General features: G+C 35.1%; 1 protein-coding gene across 2 annotated transcripts in view; it reads left to right on the top strand.

Annotated features, from left to right (window-relative positions):
• Nucleotides 1-2,384: 2,384 nt before the first annotated feature.
• The window catches only part of LOC136808827 (TRAF3-interacting protein 1-like), a 34,176-nt gene continuing 15,439 nt past the window's right edge, over nucleotides 2,385-21,121 (top strand). Inside the window, exons 1-16 of one of the 2 annotated variants that reach the window (XM_067065376.1) lie at nucleotides 2,385-2,608; nucleotides 3,003-3,051; nucleotides 3,308-3,420; nucleotides 4,019-4,077; nucleotides 4,450-4,648; nucleotides 4,974-5,372; nucleotides 8,455-8,475; nucleotides 8,816-8,836; nucleotides 9,524-9,596; nucleotides 9,923-9,949; nucleotides 10,753-10,834; nucleotides 11,328-11,411; nucleotides 13,033-13,177; nucleotides 13,431-13,476; nucleotides 14,127-14,200; nucleotides 15,129-15,188. In XM_067065376.1, coding sequence (XP_066921477.1) covers nucleotides 2,420-2,608; nucleotides 3,003-3,051; nucleotides 3,308-3,420; nucleotides 4,019-4,077; nucleotides 4,450-4,648; nucleotides 4,974-5,372; nucleotides 8,455-8,475; nucleotides 8,816-8,836; nucleotides 9,524-9,596; nucleotides 9,923-9,949; nucleotides 10,753-10,834; nucleotides 11,328-11,411; nucleotides 13,033-13,177; nucleotides 13,431-13,476; nucleotides 14,127-14,200; nucleotides 15,129-15,188 — 1,641 coding nt within the window. In that variant the 5' untranslated portion in view covers nucleotides 2,385-2,419. The remainder of the gene's footprint in view (nucleotides 2,609-3,002; nucleotides 3,052-3,307; nucleotides 3,421-4,018; nucleotides 4,078-4,449; nucleotides 4,649-4,973; nucleotides 5,373-8,454; nucleotides 8,476-8,815; nucleotides 8,837-9,523; nucleotides 9,597-9,922; nucleotides 9,950-10,752; nucleotides 10,835-11,327; nucleotides 11,412-13,032; nucleotides 13,178-13,430; nucleotides 13,477-14,126; nucleotides 14,201-15,128; nucleotides 15,189-21,121) is intronic. The other variant, XM_067065377.1, reaches the window with a different exon arrangement.

The raw sequence follows: 21,121 nt of genomic DNA, 5'->3' as shown, positions 1-21,121 counted from the left end.
TGGTGTTAGATATTTTCTCTTAGATATTTTCTCTGTTTGATGGATAGAATATGTGCTTTCTATGGGTTTGGTTTTATTTATAATTGTGAGATGTTTGTGACTATTGTGGATGAAATTCCATATCCCATGTCTCCCATTGCTGAAGCTGGCTGAAGTGCTGAGAGGTCATCTTGAAGTGTGATTGGGTCATCAATACTATCAATTTTCGATACAAGCAAGTGTCGTCTGTAAATAGGTGTATGTTAGATTTAACGTATGGTGGCATGTCGTTGATGTAAATAAAAAAATAGTAGCGGTCCAAGCCTTGGGGTACACCAGACAAAACATTAGCCATGTCTGAGGACTTCCCGTTTAATAAAACTTGTTACATTCTGTGGCTTTGACACCAGTTTTGTTTATTTCAATCACGGACATTGAATTCTCAACAGTAAGTTGGCGATCTAATAGGTGGTATTTCTTTGTTAGGTTTGGAGAAAATGCTACAATACTGCTTATTAAGGATACTTGCTTTCTTCTGATCGTTGATGATAATACTCCCATTCTTCTTTAATGGGACAACCGTGATATTGTCTTTTTGTTTAATTTAAAGAAGAAACAACAAAGTTTTATTTTAAAATTGAGCAAAAGCTTTTTGATTAAAAACCATCTTCAGTGCTCTATACAAGCGATGTTAAAAAGTGTCTTTTTGTTTGTAAATGTGCTTGATGTTCTAGGATGTTTTCATTGATGTACTTGTCATGTGCTTTACGGTACTGTTTTCTGCACTCATCATTGACAACATGTCGAAATCTGGACCACCAATCTGATTCAAGTCGTGTTCGTTTTGCGCGTTTGTATAGGCGTTCCTTTCTGCTTGATAGTCTTCTACATTTCCAATTTACCCATGGCTGACTGAATCTTTGACATAGAGTTTTGGTTGGTATCTTTCTCATAGTTTCGTTGACAGCGTCTTTAAACTTGCCCCATATCGTGTCAATAGCAAAAGTTCCATTCTCATGTTTAGCTCAGAATAAGTGCACATGCTGTTTTTAGGTCTTTTTCAGTAATGGAATACATGTTAGCTCTTCTCCATACATGGACTGTTCTTTTAATTGAGCGTTACACCAATAGCAGTGTGATTATCCCTGGGAAATCCTTGACATCTGACAAGACTCAAGAGTTATTCGTCAATATTATATCAAGGGTATTATTGTTTGTTGGAAAGTCGATAATTTAGTCAAGGTTACAGTCATAAACCATTTTAATTGCTGTTTCGTTGATTTGTTTTGAGTAATTGTGACTGACGATTGAGTTTGTTGACCATTCGATATCAGGTAGATTACAGTCGCCCCCAATCCAGATTGGACTTGTCCCGTACTTTGAGGCAATTGATTTTATGTCCCTTGATAAATTCTCGAGGTATGGCAATTTTGTTTCTGGTGATCAGTAAGCAGAAACTATAACAATTGGTTTTTTAAATGTTTCAATTTTGACTGCTATACACTCAGTGTCTTTGGAATTGAATACTTCTTCAGCAATAAGGAAAAGTTTGGTCATTATAACCACTCCACCCCAACCCCAACCCCAACCATTCTCACGATCCCTACGGAAAGCAGTGTAGCCTGAATTTTTTTCTCCAAATTTTCAAAAAGTTTTTTTTTGAAATGTTAAAAACGATTTGTAGATTGTCATAGAAATTTGATATTCTAAAATTCAAAGGTGCTGTAATTTCCTAATGAAAAATGGAAAATTGAAACATTATTAAAAGATATTAGATTTTGTTTTTGTCTGACTTTATTGTTTTTATGGTGGTCAAAAAGCCATTTTCAAGGTGGTGATTGTAAATTTGATCCAAAAATCAGTTGGTAATAACTGTACTAAGTGTACAAAGGGTGGTGGTGTTACTAACTTCTTACAAAAAAGCCCCCCTCGGTCCATGGTTTTCACCATTTCACCATTTTTCTATAATTTTTGATAATTCATTCCCACAGCACAAACTTCAATTTTTGAAATGGGTAAAATCGGAATTGAAGCAGCACACAGTCATTGTGCTTAATGAATTTAGAACTGCAAAAAGATTGCTTTAGATTATTTGAGTGTAGAAAAGGTTGAAACAGAAAATTGTAAAATAAAATTACAAAAAATATCAAAATGTTGGAAAATAATTGTGGCCAAGTGATGAGAAAGAAAGTTTTCAACTGGTTGGCAAACCAGAAACATTTTATTTAACCTTGGGGTTGGAATTTAATTTACTGAAGTATTTTAACCAAAAATTTTTGGTTGCCACTAAGTCTGTATGTTAGTTTCTTTTGGTTCTATATACTTGCTAAGGGAAATTGGTTTGAAGTTATCAATTTTCAATGTATAGTGGCTGTCTTATATAGACAAAGACTTATTTTTAAAAGGTGTGCTTTATTTAAGATTAAACAAGACAAAAAAGATGGATAAATCAATCATTCAAAAGACACATGACACACTTGGAAAAGCCATTAAGAAACCACCCTTAACTGAGAAGTTACTGAATAAACCACCATTTAGATTCATTCATGATATTACGACAGAAGTTATAAGGACTGGAGTTTTTAAAGGATTGTATACTGAACATGAGCTGAATTCCTCAAATGTCAGCGTAAGTTGTATTTTCATTCTGATTATTTAACTAAGATTTTTCTTTCTTCTTTGAAGTCTTTTAATTATTACCATGTTATTAGCCACTTGAAGCTTGAAATCCAGATGAGATGGAGTTTTTATAAGACTTTAATATTTGGTCATTTGAAGTAATAAATCGTTCTTTAGAAAAAGTAACAAAATTGTTTTATTTCTGGTTAACGACCAATCAAATCAAATAAGAGCTTGTAAAAACTCCATCTCGTCCCTTGAAATCGCTATAAAATTAACAGAGGTATCATAATGAAAAGGGACAATAGACTAAAATTACACAACCGTTTATTTAGAAATATTTATTTTGAATAAATATTTTCGGCATTACAATATAAAACCATTTCATTATTTTTTATGTTTAGGAAAGGGATGCAAAAGTTGCATTTTTACAGAAATTGGTTGATTGTGTTGGTAGGTGTAATTTATATCTTGATGGACAGCCAAGAAACCGCTTAGATTTGCTAAGTTCCATTTCATGGTGGCGTTATTATCTTCATAACATCTGCTATAATCTCAATAAATTTAGTTTTATCGAGTTAATGAATATGAATGACTAGAAAATCTCTATTCTTTGACTAGCTTTAAGGGGCTGATGTTGTGACCACTGACCACTTATTTTTGCCTTTCCTTAACCAGTCAGCAGTTAATAAATTCATTTTATTTCCAGGTCATGTTAGAGGTGAACCAATGTCAGTACGACCTTCAAAATGTGTCGCTGGTCATGAACCAGAGAAAACGAATGAATTGTTGCAATTTATTGGAAAGTTATGTTTAGACAAGGTAACATAGATTTTATTCTGTTTTAAATACACTCTATAACGATCTCGGCGTAGTGGTATAGTGGTTATACTCCCGCCTAAGATACCCACCGTGTCTCTACGATTCACTTGGCAAGTGAATATACTTTCGACCGGGTCAACCCATGCCATGCTAGGGGAATTGGGTACTATTACTCTGATACAATAGTGTGGGTAGATGAGACAGACATTGTTACATGCCGTGGTACTCATAAGGTTCGGCCTCGCTTCAGTGTCGTTCGAGTGTCATTGTATAAGCTATGGCTATCAGTGCCGTGATTCCTACTCCTTCGTGGGTAGGACCCATTCCGAATGCATTCGGAGGGCTCATGTCTATCTATATCTTTAAGGATTGTGACATTTCATTAATATGAATGAAGTAATGTCCCTTTTTAAAGCCCTTTTCATACTCCCTTACATTTAAATTGTGATTTTACTTTAAGTCTTTTAACAACTTTGATTAAGAACAACACGACCAAACATAAAAATTTCATCACACATTTTGTGAAATTCAATTTGGCTTTTACAATTATTTCATCATCAGATTTGAAATTTTTAACATTTTATATTACTTTTTTCAGGCTGATACAACAGATGCTGTTCAGAAAACTCTGAGCGGTGAAAAGCCTGGTGGCAAAAAGTAAGATACATGTTTTACTAAAATACTATGTATTATTTATTTTTTATTTTCTATGATAATATAATATCCATTGCACACCCCGTTCTCAGCCTCTGTTGAGAAACCTATTTGCAGGGGGAGGTAAAAGAAAGGGGCTCATTTCAACTGGGGTGGAACATCACTGACTGTTAATGAATTAGGTCCAACTTAAAGATCAAATGGGAATTCTTAAATTAGAGTGCCTTCCCCATTGGGAATGAAAGAAAGTTCAGTATAGTTTTCAGTGGTCAAGGGCCTCATAAGTTAATAGGTACAGAGGTGCCATAGACATTGCCAGATGTAGGATATAGTGGAATAATGAGGATTTTTATCTTTTTCTATCTATTGTTTCAGGAAAAGTAGCAGTAAAAAGAAGGAGGATACAAAAGAAAAAGATGGCAGCGCAAAAGACCGAAAGAAAGAAGATAAAAAAGATGGCGAGAAGGAAAAGGATAGAGACAAACGGAAAGACAAGGAAAAAGAGAAGAGTAAAGATCGTTCTAGTGATCGTAAATCAAGAGAAAGCAGTGGTAAAAATAAAGAAGAAAAACCGGTATGTTTACTTCAATTCGAAAGGGGTTATTTAAGCTTCCTTATAAATTTCAATAGAAGAGCCTACTAGGCTAGGAGCGGGTGAATATGAAACTTTTCTATTGCTCTACTTTATTGCACGGGGATGATAATGGTAGATTTTTTTTGTTTTGGATAGCCAGTTGTGAATCTTCAGATGCGATTCTCGCGAAGATGTTGTATAAGGAGCTTGGGTTTTGTTTTTGAATTTTTTATTATGGTCACTCCGCATTATTGTTGATTGAACATTTTTGAGTATCATGTTTTCTTTTCTCGAATCTTGATCGGTGTTTCTTTTTACTTTACAGCTCAAAGAGGATAAAGGGAGAAAGGACAGAGATGGATCTTCCAAAGATAAAGACAAGGATAAAAAACGTGAAACTAGTTCTTCTAAAGATCGTGAAGGAAGCTCTAAACACAGAGACGGTAGTTCCAAAGATAGGAAAGGAAGCTCCAAGGATCGTGAATCTAGTTCTAAAGACAGAGAAGGGAGCTCTAAAGATCGTAAAAAGGATCGGGATCGTGAAAAAGATAAAGAAAGACGATCAAAATCTAAGGAAGAAAGAGATATTGAATCAGCGAAAAAAGATCGGAGTGAAAAAGAAAAAGAAAAGGAGAAATCACGTGATAAGGAGCGCACGTCAAAAGAAAAAGATCCTTCTTCTTCATCACGCAGTAAAGAAAAAGAAAAAGTTGAAAAGATCGTGGTAAGAATGTCCTCTGCTTGTCTGTACACAGACCCAGTATCTACGGCTAATTTAAAAATTCATTGCCGTAGAGAGTCTGTTGTCATTGTCTTTTCTCATTTGAGATTTTTCAAACCGACTGCTGCGATGGAGTGTTGGTGAGAGAGGGGAGGCGACGAGAGAAGTGTTGCTATTTATAAACCATACTTCATCGCAGAGGTCTCCGCACGGGATTTTTTTATCAAACAGACAAAGCGCACAGAGTGTACTACTAGGAATAAACATCTGGTGAAAAAAGTCCTCTGCACTTATATTTCAATAATGCAGTGTTCAAAAAATAGGGTTTTTCAGCAATATCCTGCAAATATTTGAAGAATCTTGCCTTGTAATTTGTTGTTTAAAGTCTCTTTCCGTCTGAGACAAAAACGTTTGCCTTGACTTCTGATAATGTGCATGCATCCCCACCCTAAAGTGCATAAGATTACCTTAAATGAAAAATCAGCTTTTGAAATTTAATTTTCCGTCGTTAGATAGAAAATTTAAGATTCAGCCAATGATCATGAGACACAGATTGCGCTTTATTTAAGAGTCCTTTAGTTTACTTTTAAAATGGTATACATATCAGAACTGAATCTATTTATTTGTAAATGAAATAAATTTCAAGCCATTACAGTGTAACGAATACCATAAAATAAAGAGTTGTTTTCGACGTTTTAGTTTCAAAATTATTTCCTTGCTTGGTCTCAGTCTTAACCATAACCTTTTAAAAATCAAAAGTTTCGATTTAGATATGCGTTTTTTATAAGAACAAACTATATAACAACATAAGGCTTGGATGGCCAAAATATCAGGGGGGGTACATGTTCAGTGTAGTGACCCATGGCCGGTGGGGTGGTGGTTTTTCGAAGTTATCTTAATTTAGTACATGGTAGTAAAAAGGGTGGTCCCCTAAAAAAAATCCCAGAAAAAATTACTACCATGTACTAAATTGGGTGGTACCAAAGTAAACTTTAATTTTAAAGGATAGTACAATGTAGTATATTCAGCTAGATTTGATCAAACCAAATCGAAAAACTGACAGTTGTATTATCGTACTGCATGTGCCATAACTAAAATCTTTCTTTCTTCTTTCTTTCTTTGTTTATTTTTCTCTTTCTTTCTTTTTGTTATGTTCAAATTTCAATTTCGAATGTTTGAAATATTCGAATTTCAAATGTTTACATAAATCGGTATACCGTGTGTATTTTTGTTATTGTTTTTCATGATGGTAGCCAAAGAAGTGGAGAAATATATTGATATACCTTATCGGGGAAAACTTCGTCATGGCTTGGCAGCAGGTTTTAGGTGCCCCCTAAGAATTCAAGTGACCCCTAAGATTTAGGTAACCCCTGGTTGCCAAATATTTTAGGTGACCCCTAAGCCAATGACACCTCAAATTTTTTCGAAAATCCTTTTCATTCAGACAATCAAACAAATACAATAGTTAGTTTAGCTTATTGCTAAATAGAATAAATGCCCTAATAAGAAATAAGAGATAAGCTAAGTACTGAAGGTTCATGCCAGATTATCAAGGTTTTGTAAGTCAGGGTGCAAATCCCTTGCCAGACAGATTTTTTATCTAAGTAATGCAACAGAATTAAAAAATTTTTACAGATAATATATTAGATACCACATTTTCAGTTTTTGAGCATTGCTTAGATTGGGCGGTTCAAGCTATAGTCCGTTATAGCCCCATGTGAACGACATGGATTTTTCGTAACAATTTACTTTTGAAAAACTTCAGGATTTCCGTAACATTCAAGATTTTTTACGGGAAAATCTTGGATTTTCCGAAATTTGGCAAGAAAATAGAGCAAATTTTATGGATTTTCCAATACATATGACTATTCTCAGGATTTCCAAGTGAAAAAAAAAATCCCAAAAACCCTGTCGTCCACAACTGTGGAAATGGTTTTTTTCTGGAACTGCCCAATAAGGTATAAGATAAGAAAGTGCCAACCTATGGTCTGGTAGGCTGCTTATGATGAAAAGCAAGTTCAGAAAAATATCACCAAACATAGAATCTAGCCCCCAGGCAGATCCATCTGAAAAAATTTAGGTGACCCCTAACATGGTTAGTCCCCCCTAGCCACAGGCCAAAATTGGGTACCAATCGCTGTTTGACCTTTTAGCAGGTCAGATATACACACTTTTAATGAGCTTTTGAAGTCATTAACAAATGTGAAAAGACGAGAGAATGGTAAATGGCTTGGGAAATTGAGTTTAGATTCAGACTTGTAAACAAACGAAATTATCTATGTAACTCAAAAAAACTCTATATCGATATAACAAAACTTTTTTCAAACTCTGTTCATTGCTTAGTAAACTACCTGGCAAGGGAGTTGCACCCCAACTTACAATAACTTACTATTCTTTTTTATCCTCCCCAATTCCCCTTAAACTTTAGTAAGAAACAATAGGTTTAAGTAGGTTCAAGGAGCCAGCGAAAGCTTTTCTATCCCAAAATTTTAGAAAAAAATCATGGTTAGTATCAATGGCTGTATTTGTTATTGCTTTTCAGTACTTTTTCAAAAGAACCAGAAAGAATGGTTGATTGTGTTAAAATAAAGACAAAGTAAATGGTACAGGTGTGGTTAGTTTCCTGCAGCGTATTAAAAGGGTGTTGTAAAGAATCAAAATAGGTGATGGTAGCCACTACAAGGTACTAAAGGGTGGTATAAGTATTCGAATTGGTGGTAATAGCTACTACATGGTAGTAAAAGGGGTGGTCCCCTAAAAAAATCCCAGAAAAAACTAGTACCATGTACTAAAAAAGGGTGGTGGTCCCAGATTTTTTCTAAATTACTGAAAATCAGGTTATTACCCCATGGGTTACTACACTGAACATGTACCCCCCTGAAAATACTAAGATTTTTAGACCGATTTTTTAGGAAAATGGCTAAAAGTGCTCACATAATGGTGAAAATAAGATTATGCTAAGAATATATATAAGAATACAATAATAAGAATACACTCGAAATCACAAGGCTTCAAAATTTTTGGATGTTCTTATAAAAAAACGTGTATTCTTTTGATTTTATGTTTTTTTTATTTCCGTTTACAGCTTGATTCTGAAGAAGAAGAGGTAACAATTTAAATTTAATTCATAAATTTTAAGAATAATAAAATATTTGCAATTAAACCACGTTTTTAAACATTTATCGCACTTGAAAATTATTTCTTAAACCTCCGATATGATTCCTTTAAACTAAAATTAAAGTATTTTTAATTTAAATGTCATGAAACCAACGTTAACACAAATCCATTATTATAAATTTTGTAATACAAATAATATAAACTGTTAAAAGTCTAGGGATGTTCTGTTTAAATCATCACTTAATCTAAAAAGAACATTCTGGTAGTGAATAGATTTCTTATTTTTTCATTCTCTTCTTAATTGTTTTCTCCTTTTATCTCATTTTCAGGATCAAAATAACAATGAAGAGGTAACGACTGCATTAGTTTTCATTTATTTGATTTTAACCCTAATGAAAATCACCCTTAAAGATATCATAATTTTGATTTGGAAAACTACATACTTTGAGTCATTGTAAGCTCAGTTAACAACCTTCGAACTTCTAAGACATTCCATATACACCATATACAGACCTCATTCTACGTTTGAGTTGAACGATATCATTTCGAATCATTTATCTAAAAGACTTTAGTTTTGGAAAAATCATTTTTTCAAGTGGAATCAACATGTTAATTTGGTGCTGCAAATTAGACTTAAAAAGCACTTCCGCTTAGCATATTTTTGCTAAGCAAGTGTTATGTAGTGTGACCTTTTTTATTCAACTTTTGTCACCAAAAATTTTTGTACTATGATATCCTTCAGATTTCTAATGAGACGTGATTTCTTAGGCTGATTCACATCCCATCCCTTATAACAAAGCAAATCAGAGGGATTTTGACAGCCTGCCTACATGGGGTTACTCCAGAAAAAATTTGTAACCCCTTTGTTGAGGAGGTCTTTTTTTGAAATGTCACCCCCTGGAATATTCTATTTTCCAGACCACCCTGGACGTCATACTTCCTCAACACATAGGGGATACAGACTATTTCTTGAATAGCCCATTTTAATAAATACAGTATGTGAAACTTATTTTTCTTCATCGTTTTCTTTTTCACAGACAGACGGTAATGATAGTAATCGAAGTATTCAACGTCCCACTTCTGCTAAAGGCCAACGTAGGAGACATGAAGGTTTGAGATTCACTCAAAAAAGCCTGGACACCAACAAACAGTGGACATCAGCATCACCAAATTCTAATTCTAAGTCCCCCTCAACTTTTTAGAGGATTACGATATTTCATTTTCCTTGAATTCCAATGAAATTTAATATTTTTGTCTCAATACGCATGCGTCGGTGCGGGACTGTTTATAAATGTCTATTTTCCTGGTGTGCCGAAGGACGGCTCTGTCACAGAGTGAGTTGATGGCATTTGGCTGCTTTGTTATATTGGAATACTGCAAATTTTAAAGTAATAAATTTCTTCCATAATTTCAACTTTTTGATTTTTTCTTTGCAGGAGAAGATGAAGATAAGCAAGACAAAGGTTCGTACAGTCGACGCTCTCTAATTCGACATTCTACTATTCGATACGTTCTAATGTTCTATTGTTCGATGATATTGACAGTCAACTGCAACAAGAAACTCTCATAAAAACTGTGTTCTGCTACCTTATCGGGGAAAAAAATGTCAGAGTTTTATTTAGTCGGGGAAAAATTTCGTCACCTAGAGGCATTTTCGTCACTTTCCCCCGACCAATTTTTATTTGGATTTTTAAAGACTTGGCCGACGACCGACATTGTGTTGCTATTGTTATTTTTTATCAAACCATTGTAGTTTTAACTAGCTTGTTGTGTTTATTTAGGCAAAAGAACTCGTTTGAAAAGTTTTGGGCGGGAGGGGGGTTATTTGGGTAAAAGATTTGGTCGGGGATAAAAAAATCGGGTAAAAGTTTTGGTCGGGTGATAAAATATCGGGGAAAAAATTCGTCGGGGGAAAATTCCGTCACCCCCTCAAATTTTCGTCACTTTCCCCCGACATTTTTTCCCCGATAATATTCGATACACTCCCTTATTCTATGAAAAATCCATTTCCCCTTGAAAATCGAATCAAAGAGCGCCAACTGTAGTTTCTTTTTCTCCAAATCGAACATAGTTGTTTGTCCTCCTTTTAATCTTATGGTTAGGATGATTGACAACCAGGAGTTGATTAAATTTAGTTATTTATTTGATTCACAGTTTCTTATCCTACCTTAAAAGGTTCTGAACAATTGCAAAAAAAAAGGAAGGTATATTTACTGTAATTTTAATTTTGAGAAAATGCATAGGTGTTATATATATTTTATTGTAGAAAATGAAGTACCGAAACCCACGCTGCAGCAGCCTCCTCAACAAGAAGAACCTATTGAGACTAGAAAACAATCAGCAGGAGTGTAAGATTAGAGTTTGATATTCCTTGTATAATACTTCATGAATCAAAAGATTAAAGTTTGATATTCCTCTTATACTTCATCGAAACTAGAATTTCATTATGTTAGAGTCAGTCAAAAGCCTGAAGTGAATATTTTGTCACCAGATGACGTCATTTGACCCTACTACCAGCTCGAACCAACCCCTTGATAAATGTATATAGAATAAGCTCGAAATTTTCAAAAATTTCAAAAAGCTTTGTTATATGTAATTCTTTTGTAATATGATACACAAAGATTTTGAATACCTTTTTTATACAAATATTACTAGGCAAGTATTCAACGGCCTTGAAATTAACACGCAAAAAATTAACACAAATTTTATTTAATTTTTCAAGGACAACACGGCTGGTTTTAATTAAGGGGGTTTTTATTAAAACGAAATTTTTCAATTCGTGTTAATAAAATGACTAGTAATATTCGTGTAATAAGGTATCCAATTATTTCTTTCTTACAGTCGTAAAGCACCAGCACGTCCAAGTAGTGCGCGACCTGCTCCTCCCAGAAAGAAGAAACAAGAACCTGCAGAGGATACTAAGAGGTTTGTTAAAAACGTTCAATGGCTGTTGACATGACGTTCTACTAGTCATATTTTTCACATTGTATCAAACTCCACTCATGTGGATGTCTCGTCGTTTCAAAGTCCTGAACGGAAAGGTGGTCAGAGGCTCGTGGTTCGAATCAGGGCTCTTTCCAATGTTTCGTTCAATTCCTAGATACCCGGGCCGGCTGGCCGTGGACCCCGCGAAAACAATCGAAAGACTTTCTAGATGACATAGATAAATAGGTTTTCAACAAAAAAATACTGACTCTAATTGAACAAGTTGTACCAGTTTTTCTAGCCGTCGTGGGGACGACGGCTAGAAAAACTGGTACATGCGACTTATATTCTTCTCGGAATGCTTTAAATCACCACGGTCCTCCCTATTGTTCGTTTTGATGAAATGAAGCTTTTACTTCAGTAAACACAACAGCCAATGTTTTTGAGCATTGTTTATCCTTTTTTATCCAAATTCAGAATAATCTTTTGCGGTGCTTCGAAAGCACCAAAAAAATTAATATTTTTTCGGCCGCGTGACTCTCAAAAATAGTTCACCCGGGCGATTTCCAGAAACAAGACATTTTTGGACCTACCTTAAGGTAGTGTCCTATAAATTAACCCGTGTTCGTTAGTTAGTTCGTTCGTTAGTACGTTAGTTACCAACTTTTCTCGAGATTGGCTCATTCAATTTTTCTGATTTTTTGCACAAAGGTGCATTACTATAAACCCTCGAATGTGACGGAGCCCGATTTTCGAAAAAAAAATTTTCCGGCCGGTAGAACCGGAAATGTCCCGAAAAAAACGGTTTTTTTAGATTTTCTCGAGATTTTATCATTAGTTTTTTGCGATTTTTTGCACATAGATGCACATTAGTACTGCCGAAAAGGTATCGAAAACCGTTTGCCGAAAAAAATTTTTTTCCGGTCTGTAGAACCGGAAATGTGCCGGAAATCGTCGTTTTTTCACATTTCCGTCACATTTTTTCAACTTATTTAATTGTTTCTATACAGAAAAATGTTCTTTATGATGATGCCCAAAACTTAGCATCGTTTGATTTCCAAAAAAATCATCCTTTGAATCCGGAACTCCTTAAAAATCGCCGGGAAACAGCAGAAAACCGGCGTAAAACGGTTTTCCTTCATTTTTTCAACTTATACTCGACAGATTTTCATGATTTTTTGCACAATGATGTAAAATGGCAATGCCCAAAATGTGACAGAGCCCAATTTTCGAAAAAGAAATTTTTTCGGCCGCTAGAACCGGAAATGTCCCGAAAAAAGCGGTTTTTTGAGATTTTCTCGAGATTTTCTCATTAGTTTTTTGCGATTTTTTGCACATAGATGCACATTAGTACTGCCGAAAAGGTGTCGAAAACCGTTTGTCGAAAAAATTTTTTTCCGGTCTGTAGAACCGAACGAAGAATTCTAATTATTCGTTTTATAAATAGGTAGGTCCATTAAAGTATTACTTGTTTTTATTTGGCTTTATTGTTCTACTTGAAAACGAGGCCCTGCGATGATTTTTTTTAAAATAAATTTAAGAAGAGTGTATTCATATTGTAAATCTCATTCGAAACAATGCAATAACTTTATCATTTTGGATAAAATTTTTCTCTCCGTAGAATTGATTCAGGTAGAGGTGGCCAACCAGTAGCACCTGTCATTATTGAAGGGAAGAAAGGCTCCTCCTCCAAACAGGATGATGACGACGATGATGATACCTTTATTGTAGAAGAAGACCCTGCTCTCCAAAATATCCTAGAAATGGTAAATAGTTTTATGGCTAAGTACTTTAAAATACACGGTAAATCGTACTCATCATTAAGATTCACGATGCAAAATCGATTGCTTTCAAAACATAAGAACATTTTCCGAAAGTCTGCACTCCTGGAATTTTTATGACGTTTAATTTACAAATTAATTTTGGCGGATATGGTGAAGAGTTTAAGACCAAAGTTTTTATGAGGTTTTTTATCAACATTTTCCAGTAAATTAGAATTGATTTCTGTTTCAATTTTAGAAATCTTCTGAAAGTAATACAGACCTCATCAACACCGAAGAACATGGTATAACATTCTGAATAATTCCGTCACCGAAAATATCTAGTTCTAGTTTTCATTGTAGGAGAAAAAAGAAGTTACCAAAACTGCAAAGATTTCGAAACTAAATATCTTATATACGTTATGGGAAAATCACCACTTGTTTTGAGAAGGCGTTTTGAGAAAAGCGTCATAAGGCCCACTAAATAAAGAAAAACAAAATACACGCTTTTTCCTCTATAATATAATACTTTATGAGAATATTCATGATGAAACTGACCGAAAAATTAAGAATACGCTATAAGAATATCACCATCATTGAATCTGGCAACTGAAGCTACAAATGCCTTACTTAGAGCCTTTAACCTGTAAATTACCAATCATTTCCCAGCAATGCTAAGAAAATTTACAAAAATGCTAAGTTCTTGCTTCACTTATATACTGCATGGTAAATTTAGGCTGGATTTAACCTAAGAATACTATAAGAATAGTTCAAGATGATTTTTCCCAAAAAGTTATAATAAGAATATCCATAATGAAAACATCATTCTTATAAAAAAGGCGTTTATTTTTGGGAACACCCTCGCAAAAGCGTACCATCAATTTCAGTACTGCTATTTATATTTTTGTAATCACTTGCAGTGAAATAAATTTCTCATGTATTTTTTTTCATCCAGGATGCTTAGTAAACAAGATGTTGGAAAGTAAAAAGGAAGCAGAAACTCGTCAAAAACAACCGACCAAAACTGAGGTTATTTTTGTACTAGTATTCTTTCGAAAGTCTTTAAAAATTAATTACAGAATCTATTACAAAATCTCTTTAACTCGGACCTATATAACTCGAAAATTCCTTAACTCGAAAATTCCTTAACTCGAACAAATTTTTGTTCCCCGTGCGTATACACACTAAATAACATTCAACTATCAATTTTCCGGGGGCATTCTTATTTATCCTTATAGCCTCTCGTTAATGTTATGAAAATGTCGTTCAAACTCACTTTTTTCTTTTGTAAAGTAAGTACCGAGTTTATGTATCGGAGGATATCGAGGGGGACGGTAAGTGAAATCGATACAAAACAAAGTCGATAGTTTATGTACGGCTCTATATCGCCTTTGCTCACCTAAACAGGCGACGGTATCTTGGTGTTTTTACCGTCGTCGAGCAAAGTGGACGGTAATTTCGGTCCTATGTCAGCTTTGCTTTATACCGTCCCCCTCGATTTATCTCGAATACATAAACTCACTAGTAAGAAAGTCTGCAACTGCAGTCGGAGGCGACCCGAAGGCTCCTCTTTCGATAGCTGTCTGCCCAAAGGTAAGGGAGGGCGCCACTATTTCTCCCTGGATTGCTCCCCTTACCCTTGATCCGTCTCTTTAATTGCTGAGAATCAGGCAGAGAGACATCAAGTACCATTTTGGGAATCTTTGGTATGACCCAGCTGGGGTTTGAACCCCCAACTTTGTGCACCGTAGCCGGATGCTCTACCACTGCACCACGGTCGATTTTCTTTTGTATTAGAGTAGCCTTCTTCTTAAATATTTTCCTTCCAAGGCATTGTTGTTACACCCCAGCTCCTTTTTATTCCTATGTCCCGTATGTTGATAACTGGGATAAAGTACCTATAATTGACATAATGGCATTACCATTAATTTTAATCAACCAATTTTTCATTACAAAGGACAAGCCGGTCTTATTTGATGCCGCCCGACGCAAGGAGAAAGAGATGGCCGAAAAAGAGGTACTGTTCCATTTGTTCCAAGTGTTTGTCCGAGAAGAAGCAAAACAGGTTTCTTTCAAATTTCTTTTCAATCTTCACCATTCACGAAATCTTTTTGAAATTTCGATTTCCCTTAGAAAGTCCATCCTTCACTTCCATCTTCGAAATGTGTCTTCACGGTGGCCTGCAAACCTGTAAAGCTATATTGTAACTTCTTGTAGTAATTGTGTTATGATCTTCATTTCGAAGATGGAAGTGAAGGATTTCGTGAATGGTGAAATGTTTTCTTTGAAAGAAACCTGTTTTGCTTCTTCTCTTTTTTTCTCTATAGCCCCACTCATTGTTACTTTAAACAGTGAGGAGGAAAATGATAGTGTATTTGGAAATCTTCCAGCATTGAAAGGGATATGATGTACAAGGGTGTGAGCGTTTGCGAGGATCTAACTTTAGACCAAAGAAAGAAGTATAAAGAAAAGGCAACTGACGCAAAAACGAAGAACCAGACTGAAAAAGATGGAATTTGGAGAGTTATAGTTTCCGCAAAAAACGGGTTCCGCCTCAAGAAGATAATGGCCAACAATCGCCAAAAATTAATTAAGAAACCATTGACAAATGAAGTAGAAAATAAGAAGCAAAAACAAAAACAAACACGACAAAAATTGAACATTATGTATACAAACGCAGATCAGCTTACGAAAAAGAAGAAACGAGAACTAGACAAGCTAGTTTTAAACGAAAAACCCCATATCATAGCAATATGCAAAGTGAAACCAAAAAAATGGAAAAAAGAGCGCTTGATTCAGGACTATGTCGGCAAAGATTACTCCTAGCCTTATCAAACGAATTCCTTGAATAAAGTCGGTCGTGGAATTGTCATCCTTATACACAAGTCAATAAAAAACCTTGTTCTTGAAGTGAGACCTACCCATGATTTTTTCAAGAAGTGTGCATGCTAGAGATCAAGTTGGAAGGATCAAACTGTTTACTCTTTGCATGTATGTATAGGAGTCCTACTAATACGAACACATCAGCCAGGAATAACATTACATTGAACCTTCTCTTAAAGGAAATTGCGTTCAACAACAAATATACTCACAAAATGTATTGTTGGTTATTTCAACTACAAAGACATCAACTGGAAAAACTGGTCCACTCCTCACGGCGAAACATAGGAAGATGAACAATTTCTGGACGTACTAAGAGACGCCTTTTTCTACCAACACGTTGATGAACCAACACGAGCTAGAGGGACGGACACACCTTCCCTTATCGATCTGATCCTGACAAACGAAGAACACCAAGTCAATAATCTAACCTATTTAGCCCCCTTGACATAAGCGATCATAGTGTTCTCTCATTCACATTTGAATGTTATTTTGAAACCGAGCCTGTAGGTGCGAAATACAATTACAATAAAGCAGACTACGAAACGATGAAAGGAGATCCTGAAAATTCTGAATGGGTTACTGATTTCATTAGCAGAGCAGACGACACATGTGTTAATGAGTGCTGGAATATGTTACGAGATAAACTTCTTGACCTTAGGAACCAATACGTACCATGCACAAAAGAAGAAAACTCTTATAAAAGAAAGAGGAAATTTGCGATTTCTACAGAACTTCGAAAAACCATCAAAGAAAAGCGTAAGATCAACAGTCACACAATTATTTAGTTATTTGATAAATGGTCAGACTCAATATCAGAAAGTAAAGTGGTAGATGTTATCTATTTCGACTTTGCCAAGGCCTTTGATACAGTTCCACACCGCAAATTACTCAAGAAACTCGACGCATACGGTATCAAAGGATTCACGTTAGACTGGATCCAATCCTTTCTGTCGGATCGATATCAGTATGTCAAGGTAAATGGTAAACTATCCAAGGAAGGTAAAGTACTCAGCGGTGTCCCACAGGGAAGTGTTCTTGGTCCATTACTTTTTGTGTTATATATCAACGATCTACCTGAGGTTACAAGCTCTGATATGTACCTCTTTGCAGACGACACTAAGCTTGTCGAGGAGATAAATAGTGCTGCAGATGCCATTCGCTTGCAACATGATATTGATGCAATGGAAAGATGGTCAAAGGACTGGCTACTCAGATTCCACCCAGATAAATGCCACGTGCTAACACTGGGAACATTTTGGAACATCAAACATGCCCATCCATACAACATAGATGGGTTAATCCTGGAGCACGTGGATCAAGAAAAATATCTCGGATTTTTCTCGTCGGGGAACTGAATTTTGAAGAACACATCTTTGGTAAAATCAAGAAAGCTAACTCAATCGTTGGTCTGATCAGCAGAAGTTTTGACTTTCTTTCACCAGAAATGCTCCGCACTCTTTTTATAACGTTCGTCCGACCTCATCTTGAGTACGCTCAAGCCGTTTGGTCTCCGCGACTCATCTAACACATCGATGTCATCGAGAGTGTCCAGCGAAGGGCCACGAGACTGGTTAGCGAGTACAAGAAAAAATCTTACGAATACCGTCTCCGTAAGATTAACCTTCCGACACTGAAAATCAGACGTAAAATTGGCGATATTGTTGAAGTATATAAACATCTTCACGTTTATGATAAATCATCGGCCTGTCAAAAGTTTGTCCTTCGCGAACGCCCGAAACGTCAGCACGATTACAAACTACAAAGAAACTTTGCAAATGATGGTTTCAGAGGGTATCAAACAAATTCGTTGTTCTGCAGAAGTATTGACATATGGAATGGTCTTGGAGTTGATGTTGTAGCTGCAACATCTGTCGCCAACTTCAAAGAAAAATTGCTCCCAAAATGGGAAAAAGATCTTCATAAATTGTAAAATGTTAAGCATGATTATTTCATAGAGGGATACCTGGGAAATATATTACTGTAAATAAAAAAATAAATAAACCGCTCGTACTTTTCTCAGTGATCCTTTTGAAATAGAGTTTTTTCTCGGGCTCCCCCGGACTTTCCATTTCGTGTTGTCTCCCTTGATTTGAGCATGCATTTTTCGGCTTCCTTACACCATTCTTTGATTATTTGTCTTTCATTTTTGGTCAAATCCTCTGTCACTCGGTAAGGAAAGCCTTCTTCTCTCGCTTGCAACACCGTGTTCTTGTGTCTTCTTTGATTTTGTTCTTCTTCATCAGTCTCCGTTGCAGATGATACCGTCATTTATCTCGAATTTTACCGACGAATCAGGATAAGCAAGCATCCTCATCCTCTATGATGCCAAAGAGTTCTCTCCCTTTGTAAATGTTTTTTTCCGTTTCACGCCTCCTAGGGTCCTAATTTTGAAAAAAGAATTTCAGGGCTGAAAATGATGTGTATTTGTTATAAGTTATTATTTCGATTATTTGACGATCGTTTCTTCGCATAATTCTCCATTTATGAAATGTTTTTTTTACATAAGCATATAAAAAAGCTGACTCGGAGATGCTTAGGATGATTGACAAGACTGAAGAATGTTTGATGCTTATATCTTAAGCAGAATTTTAGAAAAATTCCGAAAATCCGTAAGATTCCAGGCAAAAACAGCTAGTTAAGCATATGCTTAAATTTTTTGTCATATCTGAGTCTAGATATGCTTATAAATGCAATGCTTATGAAAGAACCTATGGTTACAGAAGGAATTTTATCTTAAACACACCCAATCAAATTGAAAGACCAAGCAGTGATAGATCAATAACTGATTTGATAAATAGATATCAATGGTGGCTAATCTGTTATAAACTTTGAGGTCATCTCAAAATTCTATTTTCTGCCGTTATTGTGGTCAAACAATTTAATTCCGTTCTTAATGAAAAACGTAGCTTTTGCAAGTCAAATAACTTTTGGAGTACAAGACTCTAATTTCAAAAGGAAAAGCTCAATATCTTCCTTTTAAGTTCTTAGTTTTAAAGCTCACTACTCTTTTCCTATTTTTAGATTCTTTATTCTCTATACTGAAGTTGATTTTGAGTTCGAGAAAAATGCTCTCCTTATATAACTCTCCTACCTCGTACATTTTTTTAAATTCATGCTAAATCATTGGAGAATTTTTACCACCACGACATTTTCATTTCGACAAAAAAAAGTCAGTTTATTTCAAATGTATTAATTTGATTAAGAAATCAGAAATCAGAAATAATTAATAATTATGTTAATTTTCGATTAAATTTGTCTTTGAAGTTTATCTTTTTAGGTCCCCCAAAAATGTTACAAAATCTATTTTTGTCTTTTTTTTCGAGTTATTTGCTATTGTAAGGTCTTGTGGAAATGTCTTTGTGGGACTTATTTATTGTTTTATCTTATTTTTTTTTATTCATAGAATTATATTTCACAGGTCTATCGACCTCTACGAAATAATTTTAGATTTATAAATTGTCTAATTCTTCATCTGTCGTCCAGTCGTCAGAAGATATGGACAGAAGAGAAGACGTTGTTTTGGTCTTTGTCCTAGATTTTCGAACTAGGCGAAGGTTTGTTCTAGGGCTTCCTCTTACATGCCAAACGAAATCGTCATTTTTTGAATTCATTTTTTTCGCCTTTTGGCACATATCTTTAATGATTTTTCTTTCGTTGATGGTGAAGTCGTCTGTGATGCTAAAGCCACCAATTTCATTGAATCGTTTCAGCTTATGCAGATTTTGCATTATCCGTTCTTTTTCCTCTATACTTTTTAAGATCAACTTGATTGGACGCCAATGTAGCCCTTTTTGGTTTTGTCCAATGCGATGATGGTGGGACGGTTTGATATCTTGAACGCCAATGTTACCTAGTATACCTTCAATATCTATTTTGTCCTGTTCCTGTTGGTCCTCTTTGTTGTCTAACTCTAATTCCACCATTCCATGTATAATAATATTTCGTTTTCTTGATTCGATGTCTCTTTCTTCATTCTTGTTTTCTTGTTGGTGTTCTCTCACTGCTGATTTGAAATTATCCTTGTGTTTCTTAGTTATTTCAGCGTATGTTTTTTCTGATGTTTTCTCTATGTAATTCGTCGTTTGCTTTATTTCTTCTTTTATGATCTGCTTGGTTTTTATTTCAAAGTCAGCCATCTTATTGGTTAAGATGTTTTCGATATCGTTCTTAAGGCTGCGGTTCTTGGCTAGCTGGTTTTTGAGCTTTTTAATGACGTCGTCCTTCTTCTCAATCTCCCTCTGCATCATATGATACGAGTTCTCACCTATTTTACTCATTAGAGATCGTGTTATCCGCACGCAATTCTGACATAGATATTGTTCGTTATAAGTGTTGGCAAAAATTTGCAGCTGATAAAGCGGTAATTGTGTGCACTCGTAGTGTACCATGCGGTGGCATTTTCGGCATTTTAGACGGTTTTGGTCATCGTCATCTGAGCAGGAGGTGGGAGTGCATGTTTGGTTTTGTTTAGCTTCTTCAAATGGTTGTTTTTCTTGCTTTTTGTCGGTTTTTTCGTTCATGTTTTTGATTTTGCTAAATTTCAACCATTTTTGAAGAACTGCACAAAATGCGTGTTGACTAACTGACGTCAAATAAAAACTGTGATATCTTGCAAACTTCTTGTAATTAAAACAATTTTATATGAAAAAAGGAGGCAAAAAATTAAAAGCTAAGATTCGTTGATTCTTATAAAATGATAAATGTATCAAAAAAGCAAGATACCTAACTCATGGTACAAAAATACGTTTATCAGAAGAAAATGTGGTCAAAAAAACATGAAAAGAAAAAAAGGTTCTTTTGACTTGATTCTGATGATGGGAACCACAGATTTCTAAAGGCTTAAAAAAACCTATTATCACACCCTGGCTGACCCTGGTAAAAATATATATTATTGATTGAGAATTTATGTAATTTTGTACACTCTTTGTTTTTATTTTATGGTACAGAAGTATTAAATACATTTATAACAATACTTATTGGTTAGTGGGATAGGCTGGAAAATACACTGGAAAACACTAGATATCTTTTAGTTTGATTTTGTGGCTATTTACCAGAAACAACTGATTA

The sequence above is a fragment of the Clytia hemisphaerica genome, unplaced genomic scaffold, assembly GCF_902728285.1.
Source record: "Clytia hemisphaerica strain Z4C2 unplaced genomic scaffold, Clytia hemisphaerica genome assembly, whole genome shotgun sequence".
In the NCBI taxonomy this organism is placed as follows: domain Eukaryota; kingdom Metazoa; phylum Cnidaria; class Hydrozoa; order Leptothecata; family Clytiidae; genus Clytia; species Clytia hemisphaerica.
Note: the sequence above shows the minus strand (reverse complement) of the source record. Positions and strands in the feature narration are given on the sequence as shown.